At 36.0% G+C, this 25,036-nt stretch overlaps 2 protein-coding genes across 6 annotated transcripts in view; one reads left to right on the top strand and one right to left on the bottom strand.

The window, feature by feature from the left end:
- The window catches only part of ORC4 (origin recognition complex subunit 4), a 103,337-nt gene extending 101,066 nt beyond the window's left edge, over window positions 1-2,271 (top strand). For all 5 annotated transcript variants that reach the window (XM_004375365.2, XM_023730380.1, XM_023730379.1 and 2 more), the window contains one exon: window positions 1,225-2,271. In XM_004375365.2, coding sequence (XP_004375422.1) covers window positions 1,225-1,413 — 189 coding nt within the window. In that variant the 3' untranslated portion in view covers window positions 1,414-2,271. The remainder of the gene's footprint in view (window positions 1-1,224) is intronic.
- A 2,067-nt stretch (window positions 2,272-4,338) lies between these two features.
- ACVR2A (activin A receptor type 2A) overlaps window positions 4,339-25,036 on the bottom strand; it is a 96,257-nt gene continuing 75,559 nt past the window's right edge. Inside the window, exons 5-11 of the mRNA XM_023730370.1 lie at window positions 21,784-21,927; window positions 19,490-19,633; window positions 18,243-18,388; window positions 16,231-16,345; window positions 13,132-13,270; window positions 9,713-9,843; window positions 4,339-8,077 (exon numbers count right to left, since the gene is read on the bottom strand). Coding sequence (XP_023586138.1) covers window positions 7,883-8,077; window positions 9,713-9,843; window positions 13,132-13,270; window positions 16,231-16,345; window positions 18,243-18,388; window positions 19,490-19,633; window positions 21,784-21,927 — 1,014 coding nt within the window. The 3' untranslated portion in view covers window positions 4,339-7,882. The remainder of the gene's footprint in view (window positions 8,078-9,712; window positions 9,844-13,131; window positions 13,271-16,230; window positions 16,346-18,242; window positions 18,389-19,489; window positions 19,634-21,783; window positions 21,928-25,036) is intronic.

The raw sequence follows: 25,036 nt of genomic DNA, 5'->3' as shown, positions 1-25,036 counted from the left end.
GAAATAGACCCCTTTGTCTTTTGGCAGCCCTTACAGCCCCTAGTAGTCAAAATTTTATTTCTTATAGCAAGAAAAAAATGAGTACACGGGATTGTATTGCCCTTTCTTCAAAGCAACAGGAAAAGTAGCATACTGGAGATATTTTTTCCCCTAACATCTAGATCTGTCTGAGTCATAGTTTGTGGGAGTTTTAACAGTGGAAAGGGTTACCTAAGCATTTAACTTCTTATGAATAGTTTGCAGTTCCTAATTTCTATATTTTAAATAAGAAAGCATTTTGCTGCCTAGAAATATTTTAAATCTCCTCAATTTTATTCAACCCAACATCTGAAATCTCAGTTTTTTCTCATTTTTCACAGATGAATGGTATCTGAGCTATTTCTGTTTTCATCAGAAGAATTTTTTGATACATAAAGAGCATATTCCAATGGTATTTTTCACCACGAGGCTGTAAGAATAGAAAGTTTCAGGAAACTATTTCAGTGTACTAATATTTAATGGTTAGTGTATCATGATTTTTTTTTCATACCTAAATAACACACTTAAAATAGTAATCAAGGTTAGAAAAGATAACACTACATGAATATGAGGGATAAGAGGAAGCAGACAGGAAAGAGCCCTGCTAAAATGAGGAAGATACAAGAAGGGGACTTTCTGACAGGTTGTAGCAGTCTCAGCCAAGCTCCTTAAAGGAATCAGCCTATCCCCTCTTCCTGCATGCCCATACCATAATTTCCTTTCGTGATCAGCTGAACAGCCTTGTGTGTTCTTAGGGGTCTTTTCTGCTTTCCCCTTTGCTGAAACTCTTAAGCTTTACAAAGTCTTACAGAGGTAGACAAAATGTAAATGCAAATATGAGTAACCTAGGTCTTTTTAGATTCTCAGGTTTTTTAGAGAACTGGAAATCCTTCATTAACTGAAATACTAGGAGGAAATGTGGTATAAAATGAGGTTGGAAACAAAAGCCATATCATGCATAAGGTTTGTTCTGATTACATTCAACAGTGCAGGGACAGATAACTTTGAATTGACAGTGTTTTACGTGGTATATAAAGTTTTTATGAAGTTGATGAAAGTTGGTTTTGAACCCTAGTGGTTTCTATAAAAGTTTCATTTCCTGGCACTCTGTTCCACAGCTGATCAAAACCCTAACTAACTCTCCCTTGGGTTAACTTTGTTACTTTCCTCTCCTATTCAGCCTAAACTGTTTCTTTCATCTTTCAGGCTTTTGAACACTTACAACAGCTAGAATTAATAAAGCCCATGGAAAGAACTCCAATAAATGCACAGAAAGAGTACCAGCTGATGAAACTACTTTTGGATAATACTCAAATTATGAATGCTCTACAGAAATACCCCAACTGTCCTACAGATGTTAGGCAGTGGGCAACCTCCTCACTAAGCTGGTTATGAATACTAGCCAGTGACTTCAATGTTGGAATTCCAGGCATACTTCTCTGAAGAACTAAGAGTTGTTACTGTCTTTTGAAAAGATATGTTAATACATTATATTTATAAACATGTATTTTTTTACTTATGGAAGACTTGTACATGTAGCATCTTGGCTGTATCTTGCTTTTGAATATAAGCACTGTTATGATTTATAATTTAGATTATGTCATAAGTAGCAGTTCAAAAGAATAAACATTAGGGATTGGACCATATATTTATTTAACAACTCTGAAGTATTTATGTGGTACATTTGAAGAGTTTGTTTCAACCTAGCAGCCAAAGCAATAAATAAACAATGCGCAGTGATTAATCTTTTGGCCCAGTAGGAGATGCTGCATTTTTTTTCTGTACACATGGAAATTTTAGGTCTTCTGGTTAAGGCGGCTGACCAATTTGCACCAGAGGATGGTTCACTTATATAAGAGAATGACCAAGTAGTTTGAACAGCATCTTCTAGACGTCTCAGAATGTAGTCCTCATACCATCTGCATCAGAATCCCTTGTACGATTTTTTTAAATGCAGATTCTTGGACCTACCCCTTAGGCCAAAAGAATCAGAATGTGTTTTTTTTAACAAGCATGTTAGGAAATTCCTGGAAAACCACTACCACAAATAATGGGAAGTGTTGATATTGTTAGCTGTATCTATTTGTATAAAAAATAAACCCCTAAGGAATGTGGAAATGTCAGTGGAACATTGCCTTATCAATTCAGAGATCCATGAACTAAAACTGGCATGTTTAAAATAAAATTTAATTTAAAAAAACCCATCGCCATTGAGTCAATTCTGACTCACGTCAACCTTATGTGTTACAGAGTAGAAACTGCTCCTTAGGGTTTTATTGGTTGTAACCTTTACCAAAGCAGATTACCAGGACTTTCTTCCGTGGCTCTGCTAGGTGGGCTCAAACCACCAACCTTTAGGTTAATAGTCAAGTGGAAACCTTTTGTGCCACCCAGGGACCTTAGAAATTTAATAATGTTAATTAATTAATTAATTAGTTAATTAATGTTAAGGAGTTCATTTATTTAAAAACATTTGATCGCCTATTGTGTGTGTGGCATAAGGTTTACAAAAGGCAGGGTCCCTACCTTTGTGTAGCTTACAATCTGTCAAAGGCCCTATGAGATTTAGGTACTGTCATTTATAGACTAGAAAATAACACAGCAGTGGCAGTGTCAAAAATCACACAGGAGAAGAATGACAGACCCTGATTTGATTGACACCAAATGCCACTGTAAGACAGGAGTATTTTTTAAAGTATGCCCTAATAAACAATTTATCTGGCTTTTAAGAAGTCTTGGACATAGAATGGAATACAAGATTTCTTTGCATAAAAGTAGTTCTTAAGTAGTTACAACCTATTCTTTTGCATATGTAGCCTTTCCCCCCATGCAAAAAAGTGAAGCCTTCTAAGTTTTGAGATCACTATCATTTACTTTTCAGGAATGTCTCAATATATAGCAAGGATTTCACATTTTCAGCTATAATTATCCTTTTTTAAAAAGTCCTGAACTATTCTTAGGGTAGTACTGTCTGCTTTAAAGGGTAACATGATGAACTGATTAAAGGGATGCAAATGTTTATTTGCTTAAGATACCACCAAAAGGCTGACAGCTTTCATCTGCCTCCATGGGTAAGCTACAGAAGATACATCAACATCCAGGTATACAGATCAAAAAACTAAGGTGGGTTTTAATTTTCAGTGATTGAGGTAAACATGAAACAGTTATAAAGCAAATTAAAAAAAAAATAGGTTTAGGAAAAGTCATAAAAGTGAAAAATACATGCCTACATTCTAAAGACATTTGGCAGGGGAGGAGGGATGTTGATGTTCCCTTTTACATACTCTCTAGTACAAAGACGCTAAAATGTATGTACAAAAATTCTTTTTAACTAACTTTGTCTTTCAAATTGCTTAAACCATGAATAAAAACCAAAACTGAAAAGCCCTAGTGAAAACTTCTATGAATAAACTTACAAGCTTAAAGATACTCACTAAAAGCAATGTAGGTTTTTAACAGCAAAACAAAAACCAATGAGTGTCTCCTGGGGTCATCAGATTGATGATAAGCAGGTGAGGAATAGTGTCAGAGGCTTCAGTGCTTTTACTCAGGAGTTCACATCAGATGGCCCTCCAAAAACAGGATGGGAGTGGGGGGCTCCCAGATTTACATGCAAATGGATGTGAAAGGCTTTGAGGGATTATAACCTGTTTAGTCCAAACTTACTGTACCATAATATTATATAACATCTGTTAACTTCCGGAAGAATCAATGTTTTGCAGAGCACATGGTAAAAAACAATTCAGACTTTTTGTATTCCATGCAGGTTCCACCATGGTTGCATATTAATTTGGTGGTTCTTTCCAACCAACGTAACCTAAGTACTGCCCCATCCTTCACCCTTACCCTAAGAAAACAGAATTAATTGGTGTGAACTGTGAGCTTTTCTACCCCCATTTTGATAGCCATGGGATAAAGTCTTTACAACATAAAAAAAATATTTAAATGAAAGTTAGCTTCCCTGATGCACTAATTACCCCTATGTCAAGATACCAGAATACAAATCTTACCTATTCAGTTGGTAAACTAGATACATGTTCAGGAAGTGTACTTTATATCCTTGATGATGGTATTTCCTAAGCCACATTTCTGTTACCATATGAAAACACAAGGTAACCAATGCCAGCTAGCCTTTGGCTTCCACAACTGGCAGGACCAACATACACTTCAGTGGGAATACAATCTGCTCTGACTACAATGGAGGGAAGTGCCACAACTAACAAATCTCCCTTGTTTCATTCTTGGAAATCTCAACGTGTAAGCCTCACTATACATTACAAAGCTACTAGTCCCCTCTTTAAAGAAAAACTGCATATGCAATCATACCATATTCATTTTTTTATTTAACCTGGGGGTGGAATGGGGATAGCATACATTTTATTTGTACAATATTTAACAATCACTTATCCAAGGTGGGGTTTTATGGGTCTTTTTTTTTTTTTAAGCTTTTCGTTAAATACTTGCAGAAAAAACAGCAAGTACGATTTGACAGTAGTACAACAACCTGTGCCCAAAACACTGACAAGAAATACAGAGTAAAGCTAAAATAATCGCTTACCAATATATTGAGAGGTAACAAATAGGATATGGGTTGAGACTGCATAAAAAACGTACTGCTGGTTGAATATCTGAGGTAAATGATGTTCAATCAATATGCTACTTGGATCATTTTGCTCATAAATCGGTACATAATTTTATGCACATTATACCAAATGTTCCTAAAAAGTAATTTTTAAAAAAGATAAAAAAGAGAAACTGGAAAATATCTGTGGCAAAGCATTTTTTGTTTTTTTAAACAATAATCAGTTTAATCCACTACACTACCATCTGGCCAGGGTTTTTTCCCTACCACCTGCGTTTTACTTAAATGTAGATGTTAAGGGTGAGGAAAGGGGGAGAGATTCTCTTAAAATTTCATAACATGATTCTATTTTTAAATTCCAAGGTGTTGGTTTTTTTCCTGATTGTATTTTCAAAATGTCACCATGAAAGATAGTGCAAGTTCACGGGACAGACAATTTTGAGGCACAGTCTCTGTTCTGGAATTCATAAGGTACTTGTAATAACATCCAAACAAGAATCACACATCACATGCTAAAAACTTCCTAGCATCTAAAATACATACAAGAGCTGTGGCAGGGCATAGACTTCGAATAAAGCCAAACACTGGTTAATCCATCAGTCCTATGGCAGTTGATCATAAAGCAATCCTCACATGGAGATCTGAGCAAGGTAAAGAGTATAAGTTAGAGCAGCAGTTCTGATGGGTATCAGAAAGGCAAAATACAAGACTAATCATGAGGAGCACCATACACATGAGGAAAAAGTTACTGGGGTCTCAGTTTACCCCAAAACAAAGAAGTCACGGTTTTTCTTATTCTTTGATCTTTCTTTTTTCCACTATCCCTAGCTCAAACTTTTGTTAACTTGCCCAATCTGCGCTGACTGTAAACCAAACACTAAAATGCCCTGCAAAAAAAAGTTTTAACAAGACTAGGTATCAGGACAGGTAGTCACTGGAACATTCTTATTTTACTGCTTAGAAAAAGTATTCGTCTATTAACATAGTTCTCAAAAGGATACAAGTTTTAAAATTGGTTAGCTAGAGTTAAGTACAATACCCAGGATTTCTAAAAAAAACTTTTTCTAACACCAAGAGAAAACATTTTATATTGTGAATAACTGGTTTAGAAAATTTATCTCTAGTGCTCACATAAGCCAAACATATTCATCATAATATCCCTTTGTTTTGATTTTTTTTTAAAACTAAAAAAGAGGGTTAAATGTTTACGACAGAAATTAGTCTTCAGGAGATGAACAATTTTCCTGTATACACGTTTCTCAATACGTTCCCTTGATTTGTTTCAAAATGGAAGCAAAACCAAATCAAGAAATTGAGAGACCATGTACTTTTTGAAATAAAGAGAACTCAACATTGAAATGGGAATTCTTAGGAATACAATGAAACCTTGGGTACATATGTGACCAAGAGCACAAGCAGTTCTGTATGGTGTGTGGCACACAGACAGCAATGCTATTACCCTTCTTTCCCTCCCTGCTTAGAGCCTGTTGACCTATGTCTTATTATAAATAATATATTATTCCCAGAGATTAAGTGCATATCATATGTAAAATGTAGTGTGTACTGTGTGGTTAAATAACCATTTGATGATAACATTCACAGTGAGGCTCCTGCTAGTGACATGTAAAAAATTATTTTATAAAATTAATGTATGGATTTAGAAATGACCTGACAAAAGTAGATAGCATAATACTGGCTATTTGTTGATCAGTAATCTTAAAATTTAGGAAATTAATGATTTACTTTGGCCTATATAAATTTGAGGAAGAATCCAATTATATTCTAATATAATAACGTTTTGAAAAGCACTTTGGCACCTACCTACCATCAATTCCATTTTCCTAGCAAGGATAAGGCATGAACTATCCTAAATTAATATCAGAGTTAGCTGTAAAAGCAATTCTGGGGAGGAAGCTAGGCTATGTTGTCTATATCAACACTGGTTACCTCTAAATGTCATTGCATAAGTTTAACTGTTATCCCTGATTTGTTTTAAAGCAGTAACATCTGAAATCTGTGCTTAAATTCAAAATCTCTATCCTAGGATAATTCTTGACGTATCACAGACATCAAATATTACTCTGACAAGATGGCACCAAGCAGAAGTATAGTGATAAAGTCAAAAGTCTCAAAGCAGAGAGTGAGGAATTCTGGGTAATGACACTTCCTGAGGTGATCCTAAAACAGTGATAAAGAATGTCCCACACACTGTTTGGTGAAAAGAAATACACTACAATTTTACATATATAAATAGGAAAAATCTATTTTAAAAGAATAAAAATGAAGAGCTTTCCAGTGTCACAGCTCACTTAAAAAAATTTAAATCATGCTTTAAATTTCCAAATATTCCCCAAACACAGCACACCTAAAAAATATATATATATACTTAGGTAAGTATGCAATATTTTGGGAATTGGATATAAGATGAAACTTTAAAACGTGGGAAGAAGGAAGAAATGACACCATGTTTTTCATCTCAAAAAACAGCACTTTTTTCTTAAATTACAAGCTAGCACAAAAAAGCTAAAACACTGCTTTACGAATGGCCACTTACTGTTGGCACTAAGCATAGCTTACCTTTTTTTCTTAAATAACACAGTGAATTTGTAATACCTTGTTACAAAACATGGATCAATTTATTATTCAAATTTTGTTAGTGTTTTCAATTTTATAATTTAGCAACCGTGGAACTGAGGTATACCTTGTTGAGGGAGGTTAAAGTAATGCTTGGAAGCCTCTTTACTGTACCCCACTTTGATGACTTTGTTTATGTACACGGAACAGCAGCACACTAAACATTCACAAGCTGTGTCATATTGGCATTACAATAGTCATTTATAGAAACACAACAGCAAATGCAATAAAAACAAGTTACCCTTTTTAAAATCTGAAATGAAAAGTTTTTGATTTAAAAAAAAAATAGTTCATTTAAGGAATTAGTGTCTTCTGACAGACATTAAGAAATCTGATGTCAGTTTTCACACACTCGATTAGCCAGGTCCAAAAGGTCCTTATGATTTGGAGAGGGCCACATTCTTCATGTACACTTTCAAAAGTTTCTTTATAGAGTTTGCAACTTTTCTCTTAGTCTCATGTCCTTCACGTCTGTGCTGTAGGCAATGCAGTAAGTCTCCCAGAGCCCCATTTTTAAATGAGGGTCTTCTGACGTTTCCAAGAGACATCCTACTCATTTCACACAGAAAATAATCTGTAAGCAGTTTCGTTAGCTTAGCAGCTCCAGTTCAGAGTCTCGTTTCTCAGTGTGTGCTGATGGTGCAACCATCATAGACTTGATTCTTTGGGAGGAAAGTCAACATTTGTCACCATCGTGACCACTGTTACAATGTCCTCTGTGGTAATGATATTTGTTAGTCTTTGCATCTGAGTAATTCTTTCTCCTACACATCCAGCTGATAGCCTGGCTTCCGCATCGTGATCCCAACATTCTTCTATTGTTTCACAGAGCATTGCCATTCCCTAAAACGAAAAAGAAACACAGAGCAATTTTTGTTTTCTATCAGGAAATACAGAGCCCTGGTGGCATAGTGGTGAAGAGCTCAGACTGCTAACCAAAAGGTCGGCAGTTCAAACCCCCCAGCTGCTCCTTGGAAACCCTATGGAGCGGTTCTACTCTATCCTATAGGGTTGCTATGAGTCAGAATCAACTCAGTTGCAGTGGGTTTTTGTTTGTTTTATAAATCAGGAAACAGAACTGCCATAAAGAAATGGCTATTTCTGTAAGTCAACAAAAGTTGCAAAATCAACCATGTTTGATATTATTTGTCAACATTCATTTTCATTAAACATCTATTGTGTGCAGGACCATGAAGAAAAGCGCTCAGAGAAAAAAAAAACTGGGGGAGGGGGAGGTTAGCACTGAAGACTATCACAGCAGGAATATATGTTTTTTAATTCCAAAAATCTCTCTGTTGTTCACAAACCAAGTTATTTCAAAGCTAACCCTTGAACTGGACTCAAAACTAAGGCTAAAGGGGAATCGACCACCCTTTATTATTTTCTTAGTTCACATCGGCATTTCTAGCTTGCATTTAAATAGAAAGATGGTCAGACAGTGTCTTAGTCCTCTAGTGCTGCTATAACAGAAATACCACAACTGGATGGTTTTAACAGAGAAATTTATTCTCTCACAGTCTAGTAGGCAACAAGTCCAAATTCAGGGCATCAGCTCCAGGGGAATGCTTTCTCTTCTCTGTTGGCTCTGGAGGAAGGTGTTTGCCATCAATCTTCCCTTGGTCTGGGAGCATTTCAGCATAGGAACCTCAGGTCCTAAGGATGTGCTCTACTCTCGGCACTGCTTTCTTGGTGGTATGAGGTTCCCATGTGTTTGCTCGCTTCTCTCTTTTATATCTCAAAAGAGACTGGCTTAAGACACTACCTAATCTTGTAGATCTCATCAATATAACTGCCACTAATCCATCTCATTACATCACAGTGATAGGATTTACAACACATAGGGAAATCACATAAAATGATGGACAATCATACAATACTGGGAATCAGGACCTAGCCAAGTTGACACATCATTTTTGGGGGACACAATTCAATCCATGACAGACAGCCATCCTTGAGGATTCTCTACCTGTTTACCCATGTTTCTAGTTACATCTAGACCAAACGACCAGCGCAATACCATTTCATCCTTTGCCTAGTTTCTAGCGTTAAAGCATTTTTAAGAACTTGAAATTCTTCCAATCCCAAATCAAAAGGCTCAAACTCCTATGGAGAGAAGACTACTGGGTGCTTAATGTATAATAAGCTTTTTAAAATGGCATCATAATGGCACGTTACCCCACTATCTGCAGGCTCTGGGTCAGTATTCCTTCTCCTGGGAAGCTCTCCACCAAACAGGAGGCATGCTAATCTGCACAGGAACGTAGATGAGAGCCTCCTAAGGCTCTATGACTTCACGACCTCCCCATGAGTATACTGACAGCCCCAGTTCTCTTCCTTCTAGGACTCTAGTACAAAATGTCCCATATGAAGATCACCTCCCCAGAAAATCTTCCCAAAAGAGATATATGCAGAGAGAAGTCATTCCTCTGAAGGGTGTTTTATTGGAATTTCAAATGAAAAGCTAACTGTATAACTTACAGCATGTTTCTGCCAATAATCTCTTAAAACAGGCCTCTTTTTTTTATGCACAACAACATCCTGCATGTCTTCAAGGGATGGATGCTGGCCAATTTCCTCCTCAAATGGCAGCATATACTCATCTACAGGCCCTGAAATGTAAAAGAAGGAAAAAAAGATCACTTTAATTCACATCTTCCTGATTTTCAAACTTGTACAAACTTTCTAAAATATACTCTGCATCACCTTTTTCTCAACTGTTGCATGTTATAATGACAGGGGAGAAATGTACTCTCAACTGTTATTATACCACAGTGTAACTCAAACTCTAATTTAGAGAAAATAAAAGGTCTGTGATTTGGCTTGTAAGCCCATTAAGGATTGTGTAAGGGGCTTTCTGATCTACCGCACCAGTAATGCCCATCTACATCTGTATGCGGGACACAGGCAACAGTATTTGCAAATCAAGAAAATAATACCCCTTTAAGGTACATATTCCTGCTTGCAATTCATATCAAAATGTTAACAGCAGTGTTTCCTCTCTGAGGACTTGGGGTTCAATCTGTTATAACCATCTTTATTCCATGCTACACCCAAACCCCAGACATGTTCCACATGAGGAGTTAAACACCTCAAAGTCACACCTCCTTTCTGCCCTCACAAGAGCAGCCAAAAGTACTTTTTTTTCTTTTTAAATCACAAACACACTCTATGTAACCAGGGTTCCCAACAAGTCAGAATGTGCCTTCACAGACAAACGATTTACTGAACAACATAAATAATTCTTTTCTTCTTAGGCCTACTCAGATATATATGAAAATGCTTTTAGAGGTTAATAATAGCTAATATTTGATGAGCGTTTATTCTGACCAGGAACTTGGTATGTATTATTTATGTGCATGTTATCTTCACAGGTGTGAAAGCGGCATTACCATTATTTTACAAATAAGAAAGAAGCTCAGGAACGTTACAGAATTTGCATGAGGGCATACAGCTATTAAGTGGTAGAGCTGAAATTTGAATCCATCTGAATGATTTTAAGATCTGTGCTTTTAATCACTGTACTATCTCCCACTGACAGAAACAGATCACTAATGAGCAATTTTAATGATTGTTGGTATGTGTGCACATAGACATAAACCCTGTTCAAGCCCCTGAAACAAAGTAACTCCTCCTGAACAGAATACAAGTTATAAACAATGAATCATGAAGAGACTGCCTAACACAACCCTCTCCAAATATTAAGAGTCCTTGAAGGCTGAGCACTCAGTCTCTGCTTGGACACGTCCAGTGACTTAGACTACTGACATTTTAACGTGTCTGTTCAATCCTTGCTACTCAAAGTGTGGCCCACAGTCCGACAGCATTGGCATCAACTGGGACCTTGTAAGAAATGCAGAACCTCAGGCCCCACCCCAAGACCTGCTGAATCACAGTCTGTATTTTAGTAAGATTCCAAAGGAGTTTAGCACACACATTAAAGTTAGACAATCACTGAATTTAACCATCAGCCATTAGCCAGCAACAAATTACAAAATACTTTAGCAATGTTGTTCACACAGTCCCCTCCGCCCAATGTCTGTCTTAAAAACCGAACTCCGTTTAACTTAGTATCTAACAGCACATATAAGGCATTTAAGCAATGTCAACGTGCACCCTTCTGTTTTCCTTTTTCATAAAAAGTTCCCTGATCATCCCACTTCCCCACAACGAAAGGTAATTTCTCACTCACTCCTCTAAACTCCTAGAACATTCTTTCACATTCCTCAGGTATTACATTCACCCAAAAACATTTACTGAATAACTACTATGTACCAGACACTGAGCTAGACCATTCACATCTACCTTACTCTAGAGTTAATTGTCCAGGATATATTTAATCAACTAAATTGTAAGTTACTTAAGGACAAGGCTTTATGAACACCCCCATAACACCTAATCCAATGGATAGTTTGCTTTGGAGAGTTCATACAAATAAAGTTCTTATGAAATACATTTTCCTATAACATCTGCCACCTGACCTAGTTCTGCTTCCATAAATGCACACACAAAAAAATATACTTCCTCTTCCACTCTGAGCTAAAATACATTGAACAGCTTACTCTTCTTCCTATAGACTTCAAGCTAAAATTATCCCCAAATTGCTTCAACCTTTCTTCGGTTCTGGGTCCACTCCCACACCAGGGCCCCAATCCTGGAAGAATGAATAGCTGCCCATTCCTGAGCACTCTTACTAAGTTGCCTTTAAAAGCACAGTACTTACCCCGGATCAAATTTCATATTCCAGAAGTCGTCTGGCCTACACTGAAACTATTGCAGTACTCAGAGCAAATAAAATATTTTTATTAACATAGGTTAAGCTGGTTACAGCTTTTTAAATATTCAACACAGTTTCTTCTATGATCTTTGACAATCAGCAGGTAGTTTTTAGGCAATTATAAATTAAAATAAAACAACCAGATCAAGTTAATTTACATTTGTTTGGGAGTTTAGTAGTCAGGAAGTCTCCTTACATTCTCACATCCAAAAAGGTGCTGCAATATGTTTGGAGACAGAGTAGAGACCTTATGAAGGAGCACTAAAGGCAGAGTACCTAGCACACACTATTTAGTTTTGTCACACCAGGAATTCAGTATGCAAGTTTAACTCTCCGCACCTCCTAAAAAGACACACATTTAAAGGACTTGAACGAGAACTTGAAAAACAAGAACAGAGAACAGGAGCTCTTTAGAATCTGAGGTTCCGTGCTAGGGAATGTGACTACCGTGCACATTAATGTCAGCATTGGATCAGGCCTTCAAAGCTTTAAGGAGGCAGAATTTAACCTGTAGTATTTCCAAACGGGTACTTCTAGGTCTGTCATGGAGGACAAACTAAACTAAGTTCAGTCTGGTTCGTTGGGTATACGCTGGCATCCCCTGAGTACTCAACTGACTCACAGCCTGAATGTCCTAGGAGGCAGTCAAAGCCCCCCACTCAGTAAGTATTTCCTCTCATGACAAGAGCCGACTTTAGAAACTGGGGACTCATGACCTAACCAAAGCAGCAGCCATCTTCCCACATGTTAATCCGAGCTTCAAATCTAGGTTTTACCATTTACCAGCTCAAGGCTATTTTAGGCAAAATACTCTGTTAATCTCTCTGAGTCTTCAATTTCCTCATCGGTAAAACTGAGATAACTACTACTCCCAAAGCTGTTTTATGGAATAAGCTGAAGGTATGTGACGTGCCCAGCAAAACACCTGGCAATGACAGAGGATCCGCACTTCCCCTCCTGCCCCACCCTGTGCTCCCGTCTCCTGAATTCTCTGTAAGCTACATCCTAGAGTCTAAAAAAAAATTATACTTTAAAATATTACCTTTATTTTGAGCATAATCATCCCTTTTTATACATGTGTTGTAGGCATATGTTTATCTTTTTAAAAATATTTTTCCCTTACCATCTGCAGCAGTACAGCGAGAAGCCAGTTCCCACAGGACTAATCCCATGGCGTACATATCTATCCTCAAAAATGCATCCCTTTGGAAGTTTATAGCACCCTCTAATACCTCTGGAGCCATATACCTCCGGGTACCAACCTGAAAAAGATGTTGAAAGTAAACAGTACTCATTCATTAACTTTATGAACATTTTATGATTTTGTAAAAAGAATTAAAGAAAATGAAATGTGTTCTAATACCAGGTAAGGTAACTAAATTATGACTATCAAACTATGGGGTCACGCAGATATTTACTCCATTTCAAGTAATGCAACAGCCAAATCACTTGAAACAACCAAAACATCCACAGTAGGGACTGCTTAAGCAAATATGGGACTATGCAGCTCATAAAAAAACACGAGCTAGATCTACAGGTGCTGATATGGAAACATCTCCAAAAATATTGTTGGGTGAAAAAAACAAGAAACAAAAGCAGTAGGAGTAGTAAGATCCTTTATGGATACACTTTAAAAACAATATACCAACCAACATATATAGATGCTGTCTCAGATTTTTTTTTTTTCCTCCTGGAAGGAATCATAAGAAATTGAACAGTGGTTGTTTGTGGGGAAAAAGACGGAATAGAGAACGAAGCTGTATATTACTTTTCACCTGTACTGTTTGAAATGTATCTTTTAAAAAAACTTTCTTTCTTTGAGGGTTTCTTTTTCTCCGTATTACAAAAACATGGTACAAAACATTTTTTAAAAAACAATTAGCTAAGTAAATGACGGATAAATTTTAAAAATGTATTTATTTATTCATGAATTCTTCTGTCTTGGAGTCCTTTACTAATACCTGTCCCTAACAATTTGGTATTTCTCAGTACTGTAACTATGGTAGCTACCTTTGGTTGGTGCCTGACAACACTTATACATAAATACTTAAGAGATATTGATGAGAGAGCTGGGTACACCACAATCTACTTGAGTTTTAGCAGATCTAGGGAACAGCTTTGGTGTTGGTATTTCTAACGAGGTCCTACCCTAGGTGACTGTGATCTCTACCCTAGAAAGTTGGACCATTATCTGCAAATATACTTGTAATCAAAAAACAAAACAAAACCCAATGCCGTCGAGTCAATTCCGACTCATAGTGACTCTGCAGTACAAAGTAGAACTGCCCCACAGGGTTTCCAAGGAGCGGCTGGTAGATTCGAACTGCCAGCCTTTTGGATAGCAGCCGAGCTCTTAACCACTGCACCATATGTGTAACAGAGATGTTTAAAAAAAAAAGACAGATTACTGAGACACTAAAGTTCAAGTTTTTAATTCATTTACTACAGAGAACATTTTAAAGAGGAAAAAAAAAGTAGCTTTGTTTTGCTACTTTAAGTAACTACTGCATTTTTATGCAAATAACGTGCAGCTTCTATATTTGTTTGCCAACCACACCCTCCTCCCACGAGGTATTTTCATAAACTCTGCTATGCCAATTTGTTTTACATGTTGCTGTTAAAAACAATTAGCATAGCACACTTACGAAAATACATCACGCGGGGGGGGGGGGGATGGCTGGCAAACAAACATAGAAGGCATGTAATTTGCGTGAAGAATTGGTATTTTAATTGTACTGTGAGTGTTTTCCAAAAGCCTACGTTTCTCATAAAGGTAAATTTATTCCAGCTAAAGTACTTCTTTTATCATAAGATTATGGCTTACCTACCTTTTAGTGTAAAATGTGCTCTCTTTTATAAACTGATGATGTTAGTAGATGAAATCTCTACCGCAATGTACTTTCCTTGTAAAACATAAAATGTGCAATAGCATGCAAGTCCCTTGATATATCTTTGAAATTTTCTGGTTTGTAAAATCTAAAGTCAAGGAACCACTGCTGTGGTTGTTAAAAAATTAGGTATTTTTACCTATCATGTAACCCAACGTGCAGGAGTTAAAAGATAGCATGACTGAGTCCCAATCAAATTTTTTCCGTTAAAAAAGGGGAGGAGTAGTTATGAGAAACTGATGGATGAAAATATTGCCAAAATTTGGTCTTCTAATAGTCAATCATACAATCAGCTCAGAAGTTCATCCCTAGGCTTCCCAAATAATCTCCATCTCAGTGATACACTCCACAAAGCTGCTCTCATTCCCAAATACGTTTGGTGTCAACTTTTCTAGAACTGTATACCTGTTGACTATTGCTCTAAACTAAATTCTTAAATTGTTAGTCAATATTGCCAAGATTTGTTGTTAATAACTGTTCTTTGGGGTCAACAGGACACACTGCAAAAAAAAAAAAAAAGAAAAAAGCTGAGAATAAGCGGACCAAGTAATTAGCACCGTTTAAAAGATGAAGAAATGATAAAGCCAAAGCCTGAATCATTTGGCTGTGTAACCAGTCAAACTGGTTTGTTGATTACAAGGTGATCTAGTAGGAGTGAAAACACCTTTCCTAGCCTCACAGTTTCTGAGAATAGAAGTATGGGTACTGTTCTTTTCCCCTTTGGCCTTCCTAAAGGTACCCATTGCTGAGTTCTCTTGGTGCAGACCTAGACAAGAGGTATGCACCTCACTCAGGGTTTTACAAGCGCTCTGAGCTCTGGAGAGAATTTGGAGAAAAGTCATGAAGTTGATTAAAGAATTAATGAAACAAAGAGCAAGAATCAAGAAACTATCAATTGTTGTCTGGAAAAATGGGCAAGGGATCTTAACATACTGTAGCAAGAATAGTGACTGATTATTCCTCCATTCCTTTTAGGATGGTGAGACAATTAACAAGTTAAAACTACTGAGCTAATACTTAGGTCAGATACAAGAATTCACAAGCATGAGGCCTGTTAAAAGGGGTTAGATTCTTCTTTGGTAAGTTTTAAAAGCAGAAGGCCATGTCATCTGTCTGGGTTGTTGTATGAACTGCTTGAACTGAACCACCTGAGTGTCCCAAAAGTTCTGTACCACCATATGAAAATGTCTTCCTCAGAAAATTTAATGTACAACACTTAAGAAATTAAGTTTATATTAATGCTGATTTAATAACCACAACAACAATTTAGACTGATTCTAAGAAAACAGGGAACAAGCTTATTTTTTCATTCATTTTAGAGTTATCTTCCTTACCTGTCCATGGGTATCGCCTGCAGACTTGCCAGCCTCAAACTTTAACGCCAACCCAAAGTCAGCAATGCAAGCTGTCAGATTGTTTTTCAACAGCACATTTTTACTTTTGATGTCCCTTTGCAAACAGAAAGACAAAATACTCAAATTGAGTTTAAACAAGTTATCTTTCAAAAAATTATTTTTGAAAGTGGGAAAGAGGAAGAATATGCATGCTATGAAAGAATAGTTATTTGAAAGTATAAAATACAGAGAAAGGGAGAGGCAGAAAAAGAAATTTAAGCAAAGTCCCCACATAGCCTGAGGCACAAGAGTAAAATGACAAACTCCTATTCATAACATAGACAATAACAAAGAGACCAGCCCATAAAGCAGTTTTATAAAGAGTTGCCGTTCCAAAAATGTTGTCCATCCTACCTGCCATCTATGAGTTGCAACCAACTTGATGGCAACTAACAACATGCTATCTATGTCACCTCCACCCACCAATCTCAGAACTGTTGTTTTTCTAAGAGAATAAGAATATTTCAGAGTAAAGTCACATTAACTCCCAAAGAAAATCAAATTAAAAAAAAAAAAAAAGAAAAGTTTTAAAAAAATAGCTGAGTCAGGACCTTCCATCTATTGGTACAAGCCTACGTTTCAGAATGGTCCCTTATTGTAAAAGTTCTTATGTTCTTCCACCTGGTTGTAGAATGTCTCCTTCACTAGAAATGTATCACTAGGAATGCCTAACAGAAACTATTCACCAAAAACATACACTGCCCCAGCTACATCCTAGTGTTCTGAAAAGGGCAATAGTATGAATGCAATCAGATATCCTTCGCTACACACTTGCCTCAACAGGTCTATCCCAGAGATTACTATACCCTAGCTGGGTACGTCTATGCCATGAGCAACAGTTACATTTATGTGCACAGACAGACCAAGAGTGGGATAAAGGAGGAACATGTAGACATACACAAATGCTACAAAAAAACAATCAGCTTTAGACCCCAAAGATTTTCAGGGACTCCTCTGGGGGCTCAAAAGCATTAGTTCCCTAGCAAAAATCCAGGAAGAAGCAGTCTAAATGTATGTATGAAGGTGAGAAGAAAGGGGAGCTATTTCTGAGGTAGAAATCACTTAAGGTTTGCAAAAACAGAATCTATGTTAGAGTTGGCTTAAAAGAAATGACTCCCAACCACCTAAATTCCAACTGGTGGCACTCAAGTATTTGATGAATGAATCAGTTAATGCCTACTTTTAAAACAACGATCTTTGAATGACTGATTTCCATGTTCAAGGAAGTTAAATACACACGACAAATTAAATCCCATGTTCAAGGGAATTACCATTTTCCTTTTCCAGGGTATGACAATTGTTGGGTCTAGTACTACTTGGGGCCCTGGTGGCACAATGGTTAAGTATCTGGCTGCTAACCAAAAGGCTGGCAGTTCGAATCCACCAACTGCTCCTTGGAAACCCTATAGGGCAGTTCTACTCTGTCCTACAGGGTCACTAGGAGTTGGAACTGACTTGACGGCAGTGAGTTTGGTAAGTACTATTTCTCTTGGAAAAGGCAATTCATTAAGCAAATCGAATTGTTCAAATGATGCTTCCCTCCAGATTAGCTCAGATAATGGTCATATGGTCATTCAAAACATAAGCAAAAAAGATACTCGAAGTCTCTTCTTAGTTTCATCCCCTTGTAATTGTTTATAATCATCTTGAGGTAAAACAAATTCCTCTCTCCTTTAAGATAGAGAAAATATACTTTCATTCTTAACCATGCTTTCAGAAAAGAGACAAAGCATAAATTGATAAGTAAACTTCACTGATGTTGTTAATATGTACACTATCCAAAATACTTCTTGTCCGATATCACAGCGGATTTTACAAACAAAAGGAAATCAACTGCCTCTGATAGCATGGTTACTTATCTAGGGAAAAAAGAAATTTTATCCAGGGGATTAAAGTTTAAATAATAAACAAATACTGAGTTATCTGAGAAAACAATATAAATTTAGCTCTACCTGTGAGATATGGCAGGTTTGTGGCCATCTTTTAGGCCAGGTATATCCTCATGTAAATATGCCAATCCTCTAGCCATGGTTTCTGCAATATGACACAATTCATTCCAAGAGACCACATTAGCCTTGAGAAAGTCTGACAGTGAACCCTAAAGAAGAAAAAAAAAAACAAAAACAAAAACAAACTTATGCTCTTGACAAAAGCCACCTGTATATGGAGAATTTCCTTTTTACTTTTAAAAAGTTATAGAAGGCAATATATCTTCCATTTCAGTGAATAATAATACCCAAAAAGCAATTTTTCTGAAATAGTGCAAGGTTCCTCCTTCGAATTCACCAGTAATAAACATTTCACCAGAAAAAGAATACCACTTATCTTCAAGGGTTTATACAAACACAGTTGGTCAAGCTCCTGCTATTTAGAAAATAAATCTTAAAAAAAAGACTAGCTGAAAATCTAAAATTCAAGAAAATGTTTAAGAAGTTAAACTATACTGACTATAAAGATGTTATATCATATAACTAAGAGAATACAAAATTGAGACCTACACATAACAACTAATATAAAGTATCCCTCCTCTAGAGATTACTGCCATTCTTTTGACCAAGAATGAAGAAAGTCCACATACAGAGAAGAAAAGGAGCCACTTACACCTGGCAATGATGAAACCTATTACCAAGGAGAACGCAACTTCCAACTTCATTAACAGTACTTTCATACTAACTCTTGAGGTAGAAAAATTAAGGCAAAATAGCAAGTGTGTTTTGGTGATAATTACCTGCAAGGTAGTGACCGATCTAATATTAGATAAATTTGCTGACTCTGGCTTTGTCACTCAGCTAGGCTAATTAAGGAGTTTTAAGATACAAAATTCAAATTCAAAAAAGGTTCATGAAATCAAAATGGATCTTAAGTGATGAATGAAAATTACTAAGAATTGGTTACACTGAAGTAAGTGTTTGTATCACTAAGAGAGGTAATTGCAGCCCAGGAAAATAGCGACGAAGGAAAGCCTGTGATATATGAGTAGAGGGTTAGGTGAAAAATTTACCATCTTTGGTCTTTTATTAAAATAAACTATATTTTAAAATAGATTTTTACTTAAGAGTGATTTGTATTTTCAGGTTAAATAATAATCAACTGTAACAACCTACCATCTCCAGAAAAACAAGTCTGAGGGATTCGTAGCCAACATTAGGTAGGTAGGTTAACCCTGATTTTACTAAATTAAAATGGAAAGCAGTTTTACCTTTTCATGAAATGCTGTAATTAGCCAAAGATCCACATCGACGCTGGTGCCTCGTTTTTCTGCACCAATAAACTGTAATATATTCTCATGCTTCATTCCAGGCAAACTATAGACTTCATACTCATTTTGCCATGATTGTTTGTCCTAGAGTTTAAAAAAAAAAAAAAAGTAAGAACACAAAGAATAGAGATAAATAAACCATGTCTAAGAGATTACTCAAATATATGCTAGACAAAATTTAAAAAATAAAGCTAAGTATTAAAAGTTTCTTTTGTTTTGTCTTGTGTTTTAATAACACACTGAAAATAGGTAATAGTTTCATACAAAATGCCTGCCCTTTCTCATTCCCTCAAAATATACTTTTCTGTGTTTCTAGTTTGTATATACAAGAGTTGATTGGAAATGCTGTGTTTCTCTACCTTACAGTGACAACAGATTCTGCTTACAAGTTGGTACTACAGTGTAATTTCACCATGGTGTGAATAACTTGTTGCTTCTATTCAAATAATGTCCCTGAAAGATGAAATTCAAGTAGAATCTCTTCATCTAGACCGAAAACAAATCCTTTTTCAATGACTGATATAATTTCAAACATTCTTCACAAAATTTTTAGAATTCCCTGAAGTGAATGAGAGTGTAACGGGGCGTAAATATGTATTATAATCATTAAAAACACCATGTATTCATTTGTGTTTGCAAGTGATCCATTCTAATACACATCTACTTATAAAAAATTTGTTTCTTTTCAATATGAAAGCATAATGAAAATGCGAGGCATCATAGCATAATGGTTAGGAACCCTCTGGATCCAAACTATCTGAGTTTGAACCTTTGCTCTCCCACTAACCTTTGGCAAGTTACATGATCATTCAGTTTCCTCATCAGTAAAATGAGGATAGTAGTATCTGCCTCATAGGATTGTTGTACTCCGTCTTATATTATATGCTGTGAATATTAATGTTGTATTATATGTATATATGTAACATATGCACATATAGTAGTTCTCACTAATATATGTAAATCACCTGTACTTGACACAAGAAAAGCATTCAGTAAAATGTTAGCTACTGTTATCACGGCTGTTACTCTTAATATCATCCAAATGTCTTTCCCTAAATTTTAATCTTCCCCACACAATGTAACAACTTCTTCCCTGATCTTATTTATGTATCCTACAACAACAGAATAGACTCTCCCTCTGAAAACTATAGTCTACAGCATCTGTATTGCTAACAACAAAAAAAAAAGAATAAACTTTTTCAGAGATTCTAAGAAACAGGCTTTTCAGGAGCCAAGAAGGCTGCAATGTAGCTATATTAAGACAGAGAAAATGATTACGCAATAACTTTGGAATACAGTAGATCCACTGCGTACGTGTAGAGATAATGAGATCTGTCCACTCTAGAAAGCCTTCAACACCAGGCCTAGCCAAGATCTCAGTACTATGCACATTATTAGCTGCAGCTGCCTATAGGCAAGACAGGGGGATAGAATCATCATAGACCTATCCCAGCAGCAGAACAAAACAAACCATAAGAATCCCTCAGAAGTGCATAAGACCATGGTTTTATGAGAAGGCCAAACCAAAAAAACGCATTGCTGTTGAAGTCGATTCTGATTTACAGTGACCCTATAGGACAGAGTAGAACTGCCCCATAGGGATTCCAAGGTGTATTTGAACTGCTGACCTCTTGGTTAGCAGCCGTAGCTCTTAACCACTGTGCCACCAGGGCCCAATGAGAAGGCCAGGGCCCTTTAAAAGAAAACCAGTTAAACAGTAAACCAATCATTTGGAGTCTTGACTCACTGCCTTTGAAAACTCACTAAACAAAAACTGAAATGATTATATAAACACTCAAAGTAGTAGGAAAACAAATCAGAGCCTGGTGATATACCTCAAAACAGCTATTCTAAAACAAAGCACGCTACTCTTTTCACTTCTGTTTGCTTTTTCAGATATGCTGATGAGATATTAAAATTTAACCACTTAGACAATGAGTTATATTTTTTACTGGAATTTTCATCTTAGCATTTCTGTAGAATTTTTATTGGTAAAATATCCCCTATAAGTTCATTTATTGTAATGCCATCACTCCAAACAAAATGATTGTTGTTCTAATAATTCCATTTCTCAGATGAAAAGGCAAACAAAAAAGGGTTTAACTGCTTTTGCCAGTATCACCAGAATCACCTTGAAATATATGGCTTTCAGAATCTTTCTGAGTTATAATGACCTAGCCAGTTACGTCCTCTAAAATACATATATACAGATTAAAAAACTGCAATAAACATACCTGTATTGGAAATATTTTGACAGCCACATATTCATTGAGCAACTGGGCTTTCCAGACACAACCAAATCTTCCCCTTGCTTTCACTTCTAGTAACTGCAGTGGCTTCAAACCTAGTAATGGAGAAGGTGGGGGTGGTCCTGGATCCTACAGATAAACAATAACAATACTGTGAATAAGCAGCACAAGTACATATTAGCTCTGAAAATGAGGAAAAAAGTGAGTATGTAAAGAATCAATCGACAGAAACAGTAAACACATACAGAAGACATTAACTTCAATCTTGCCAGAATTAGGTTCTCAAGCATTACCAATCATCTATAGTGATCCCAAGGCAGGCAACTTGAATGAAGAGTTTTCATAATCATATTCAGCACTATTGCTATATATGTGTAGCAGGAGAAAAAAATCTAACATCTTTTTTATCCAGTCTCACTACTTTTCCCAACTAAGATTCTCTGTGAATTTTAGGATACTACTCACAGTGTTTCATTGGTTTCACTCAATTTGTACTTCCTTACAGGATGAAGATTTTAAAAGTTCCAGAAGCAGCAAATTATGGCAATGACTCATAGTAAGTCTCTCCTCAAAATCTGCTACTTTCCTCAACTTTAAATTTTTTCTTCATTAATCTCAGAAACAACCATAGGCATTCTCAAACACACTGTATGTAGCCTGGTGTATCCAATACAACTCACATAAAAGAAATGTAGAAGTTAACGTTGCTACAGCCAAAGTGTTCGGTTTATTCTAATTTGCCAACATATTAACACTTCATACCTGCGCTTACAATTATTTCCCAAAACTGATTTGAGATTTAAAAAAACAGTATTAGTGTTCTGGGGCTGAATGGCAAGTAGAGTACAAAAAATAATCCGGAACTATATGATCATCATAGTAAGTAACAAGGTAAGGTAAACAAAAAAGCAGTGTACTACTATAGCTAATAAATAAAATAAATACAGTCTATAAATAGGAGTACAGCATTTAAAAATCACAAGGGAATCCTCCCTATACAAAGCATATAAAGTGGTAACCCTTCACTGAAAGCACTGCATAAGTTCAATATCTGCAACTAAAGCACTATATATTGTAGAAAGCCTGGAAAGCAAGCATCCAAAGAAAAGCAATAAAAATGTTTCAAGGGCTGCATGAGTACTGTAAAGAGGAACTAAAATTTCTGTGACAAGAACAACAGACATTATGACATGGGTGACACCTAAGACACCTTTAAATGTTATGTCACCCTACATCAGTACATGTATCCCTACACCTCTCTTCTCCTTTCTTTTTATCTCCTCTTCTAATGCCTCAAGTGTTCCTTTGAGACATCTCTCAGCCCACTGGTGCTACTCAAGGAGTTTAAAAAGTTGACATCTACATTAGAATGACCCTTAATAACAGAAACATTGCGAGGTACTACTTAAGATAGATACACACTTTCTTCTAAACTAAAGCAGACAATCTTGATAAAATAGTTTGAGAATTCCTATTTTAAAGCAGTAAGATAAACTAGAAGATTTTCTGTGACTCATTTCAACCTCAGATATTTATAAAAAATGTCTACAAAAGTTGCTTTTCTTTCCCGCATTTAAAACATGAAAGGTTAGTACAGCTAAGTGACAGGTCAAGGAGATCAGATACAAATCTTACAGAAGTATGGTCTCTGAAGTTATGATTCTCATTGGGATGGGGATGGAAGGGCACAAGAATCTGTGGAGCGGTTTCATCAATACTATACCTTCCCTTCCCCACTCCTCAACTGGTATCTCTACATGTAATGAGAGATTCTACTGAAAAGAGTATGTTGCACATATGAATGTGTAGATGGGCGGGGGGGTTGAAAACTACTCTTCTGGAGGCAAAGAAAACCATTCAGTTCACAAGGTCCAAGAATTATCGTATAACTGCATATAAAGGAAAAATTAAGCTAAATTAAAAAAAGATCAATTTGAAAGGCTTTAAGTAACTGTGAAGTCGATGATTTTCCTCCTTTAGAGAGAAGTGGGAAAGATAGTTTTCCAAACAGGCATGCCAAGAACTATTCAGACAAGGGCTGACAATGCCTCTCTGGATAACATACACATTACCCACGCTCTGCTCTAATGGGTGCCAACCACATGACTATGATTTCATCTACAAAATAGGATTCAGATGATTTAATTTGCATCTCAAATTCAGAATATGCAGTTCAGAATACAATTTTAGGATAACATTAACCTTAATTTTAGGAAACATACAATAATTTTCAATGTCTATGTTTAGAAAAAATATACACCATTAAACGTTTTCCAAACGCGTAGATAAACTTCAAAGTTTCCATAAATGTCCAAGGCTCTGTTGGGCAAGTTTCTATACTCCTATTATTTCGAAGGAAGTCTTAGTTCTCCTTCCTTATGAGGTTACAATTATAGTCAACATTAGTTCGTAACAGTCAGAAAACACACCATTGTCAAAATTATAAGTAAGAAGCTTAAATTAAGGAGAACACTAGCTTATTTTCAATGACAAAAAAAGTCTGAAAGGCACTTTCCTGTACAGTGTCAAAACTTTTAGAACTGATATTTTTTAATGTAATTTTACATTGTATTTTACAATATTTAAAGAGGTTAGTTCAAAAATAAGTAGCTTCTTAACATAGATTATAACTATAAATCTATAACACTAATCAATATACCTTTTAGTTTTTTTAAATGAAAATTTATACTAGAATCTTCTATTTCATAGTCTTCAGCTCTTCATTATATTTGTATTTATAAAAGTTTTATAACTGCATCTCTAATATCTAGGTTTTATTTATCCTATAATCTAAGAATATTATAAATGATTTTTAATTTATTAGCATCATTATACTAATACTTGACTCTAGGAATAAAAGTTTATACCTTAAAATATTCAAATGCCTTGGGAGACAAATTTAAACTTCATAACTGAGAGCAACATTCTGATGTTATACATAAAACATGTCCTTTGTCCTGCTACATAAAAAAAAAAAAAAAAACACTTTTCTGGGCAACTATAAGGATTGCATAATTCTTGAAAACTTTCTCTTAGCCTGCAGTTCTCTTACAATACTCATGCTATTTTACAAAGCTAAAAAAGGTACACATTAGAACATGGCTCTGATTACACTTCTGCTTTACCCATTTGTACATGAAAATTATGGCACCAAAACACATTGTGATGGGAAGCAACAAACGACAATAGCTGGAAAAAGCCCCCCCCCCCCACCACTAAGGATCATTACTGTAATTAA

This window comes from Trichechus manatus, unplaced genomic scaffold, assembly GCF_000243295.1.
Source record: "Trichechus manatus latirostris isolate Lorelei unplaced genomic scaffold, TriManLat1.0 scaffold00036, whole genome shotgun sequence".
In the NCBI taxonomy this organism is placed as follows: Eukaryota; Metazoa; Chordata; class Mammalia; order Sirenia; family Trichechidae; genus Trichechus; species Trichechus manatus.
The sequence above is the reverse complement of the archived record's forward strand: the minus strand, read 5'-3'. Positions and strand labels throughout refer to the sequence as shown.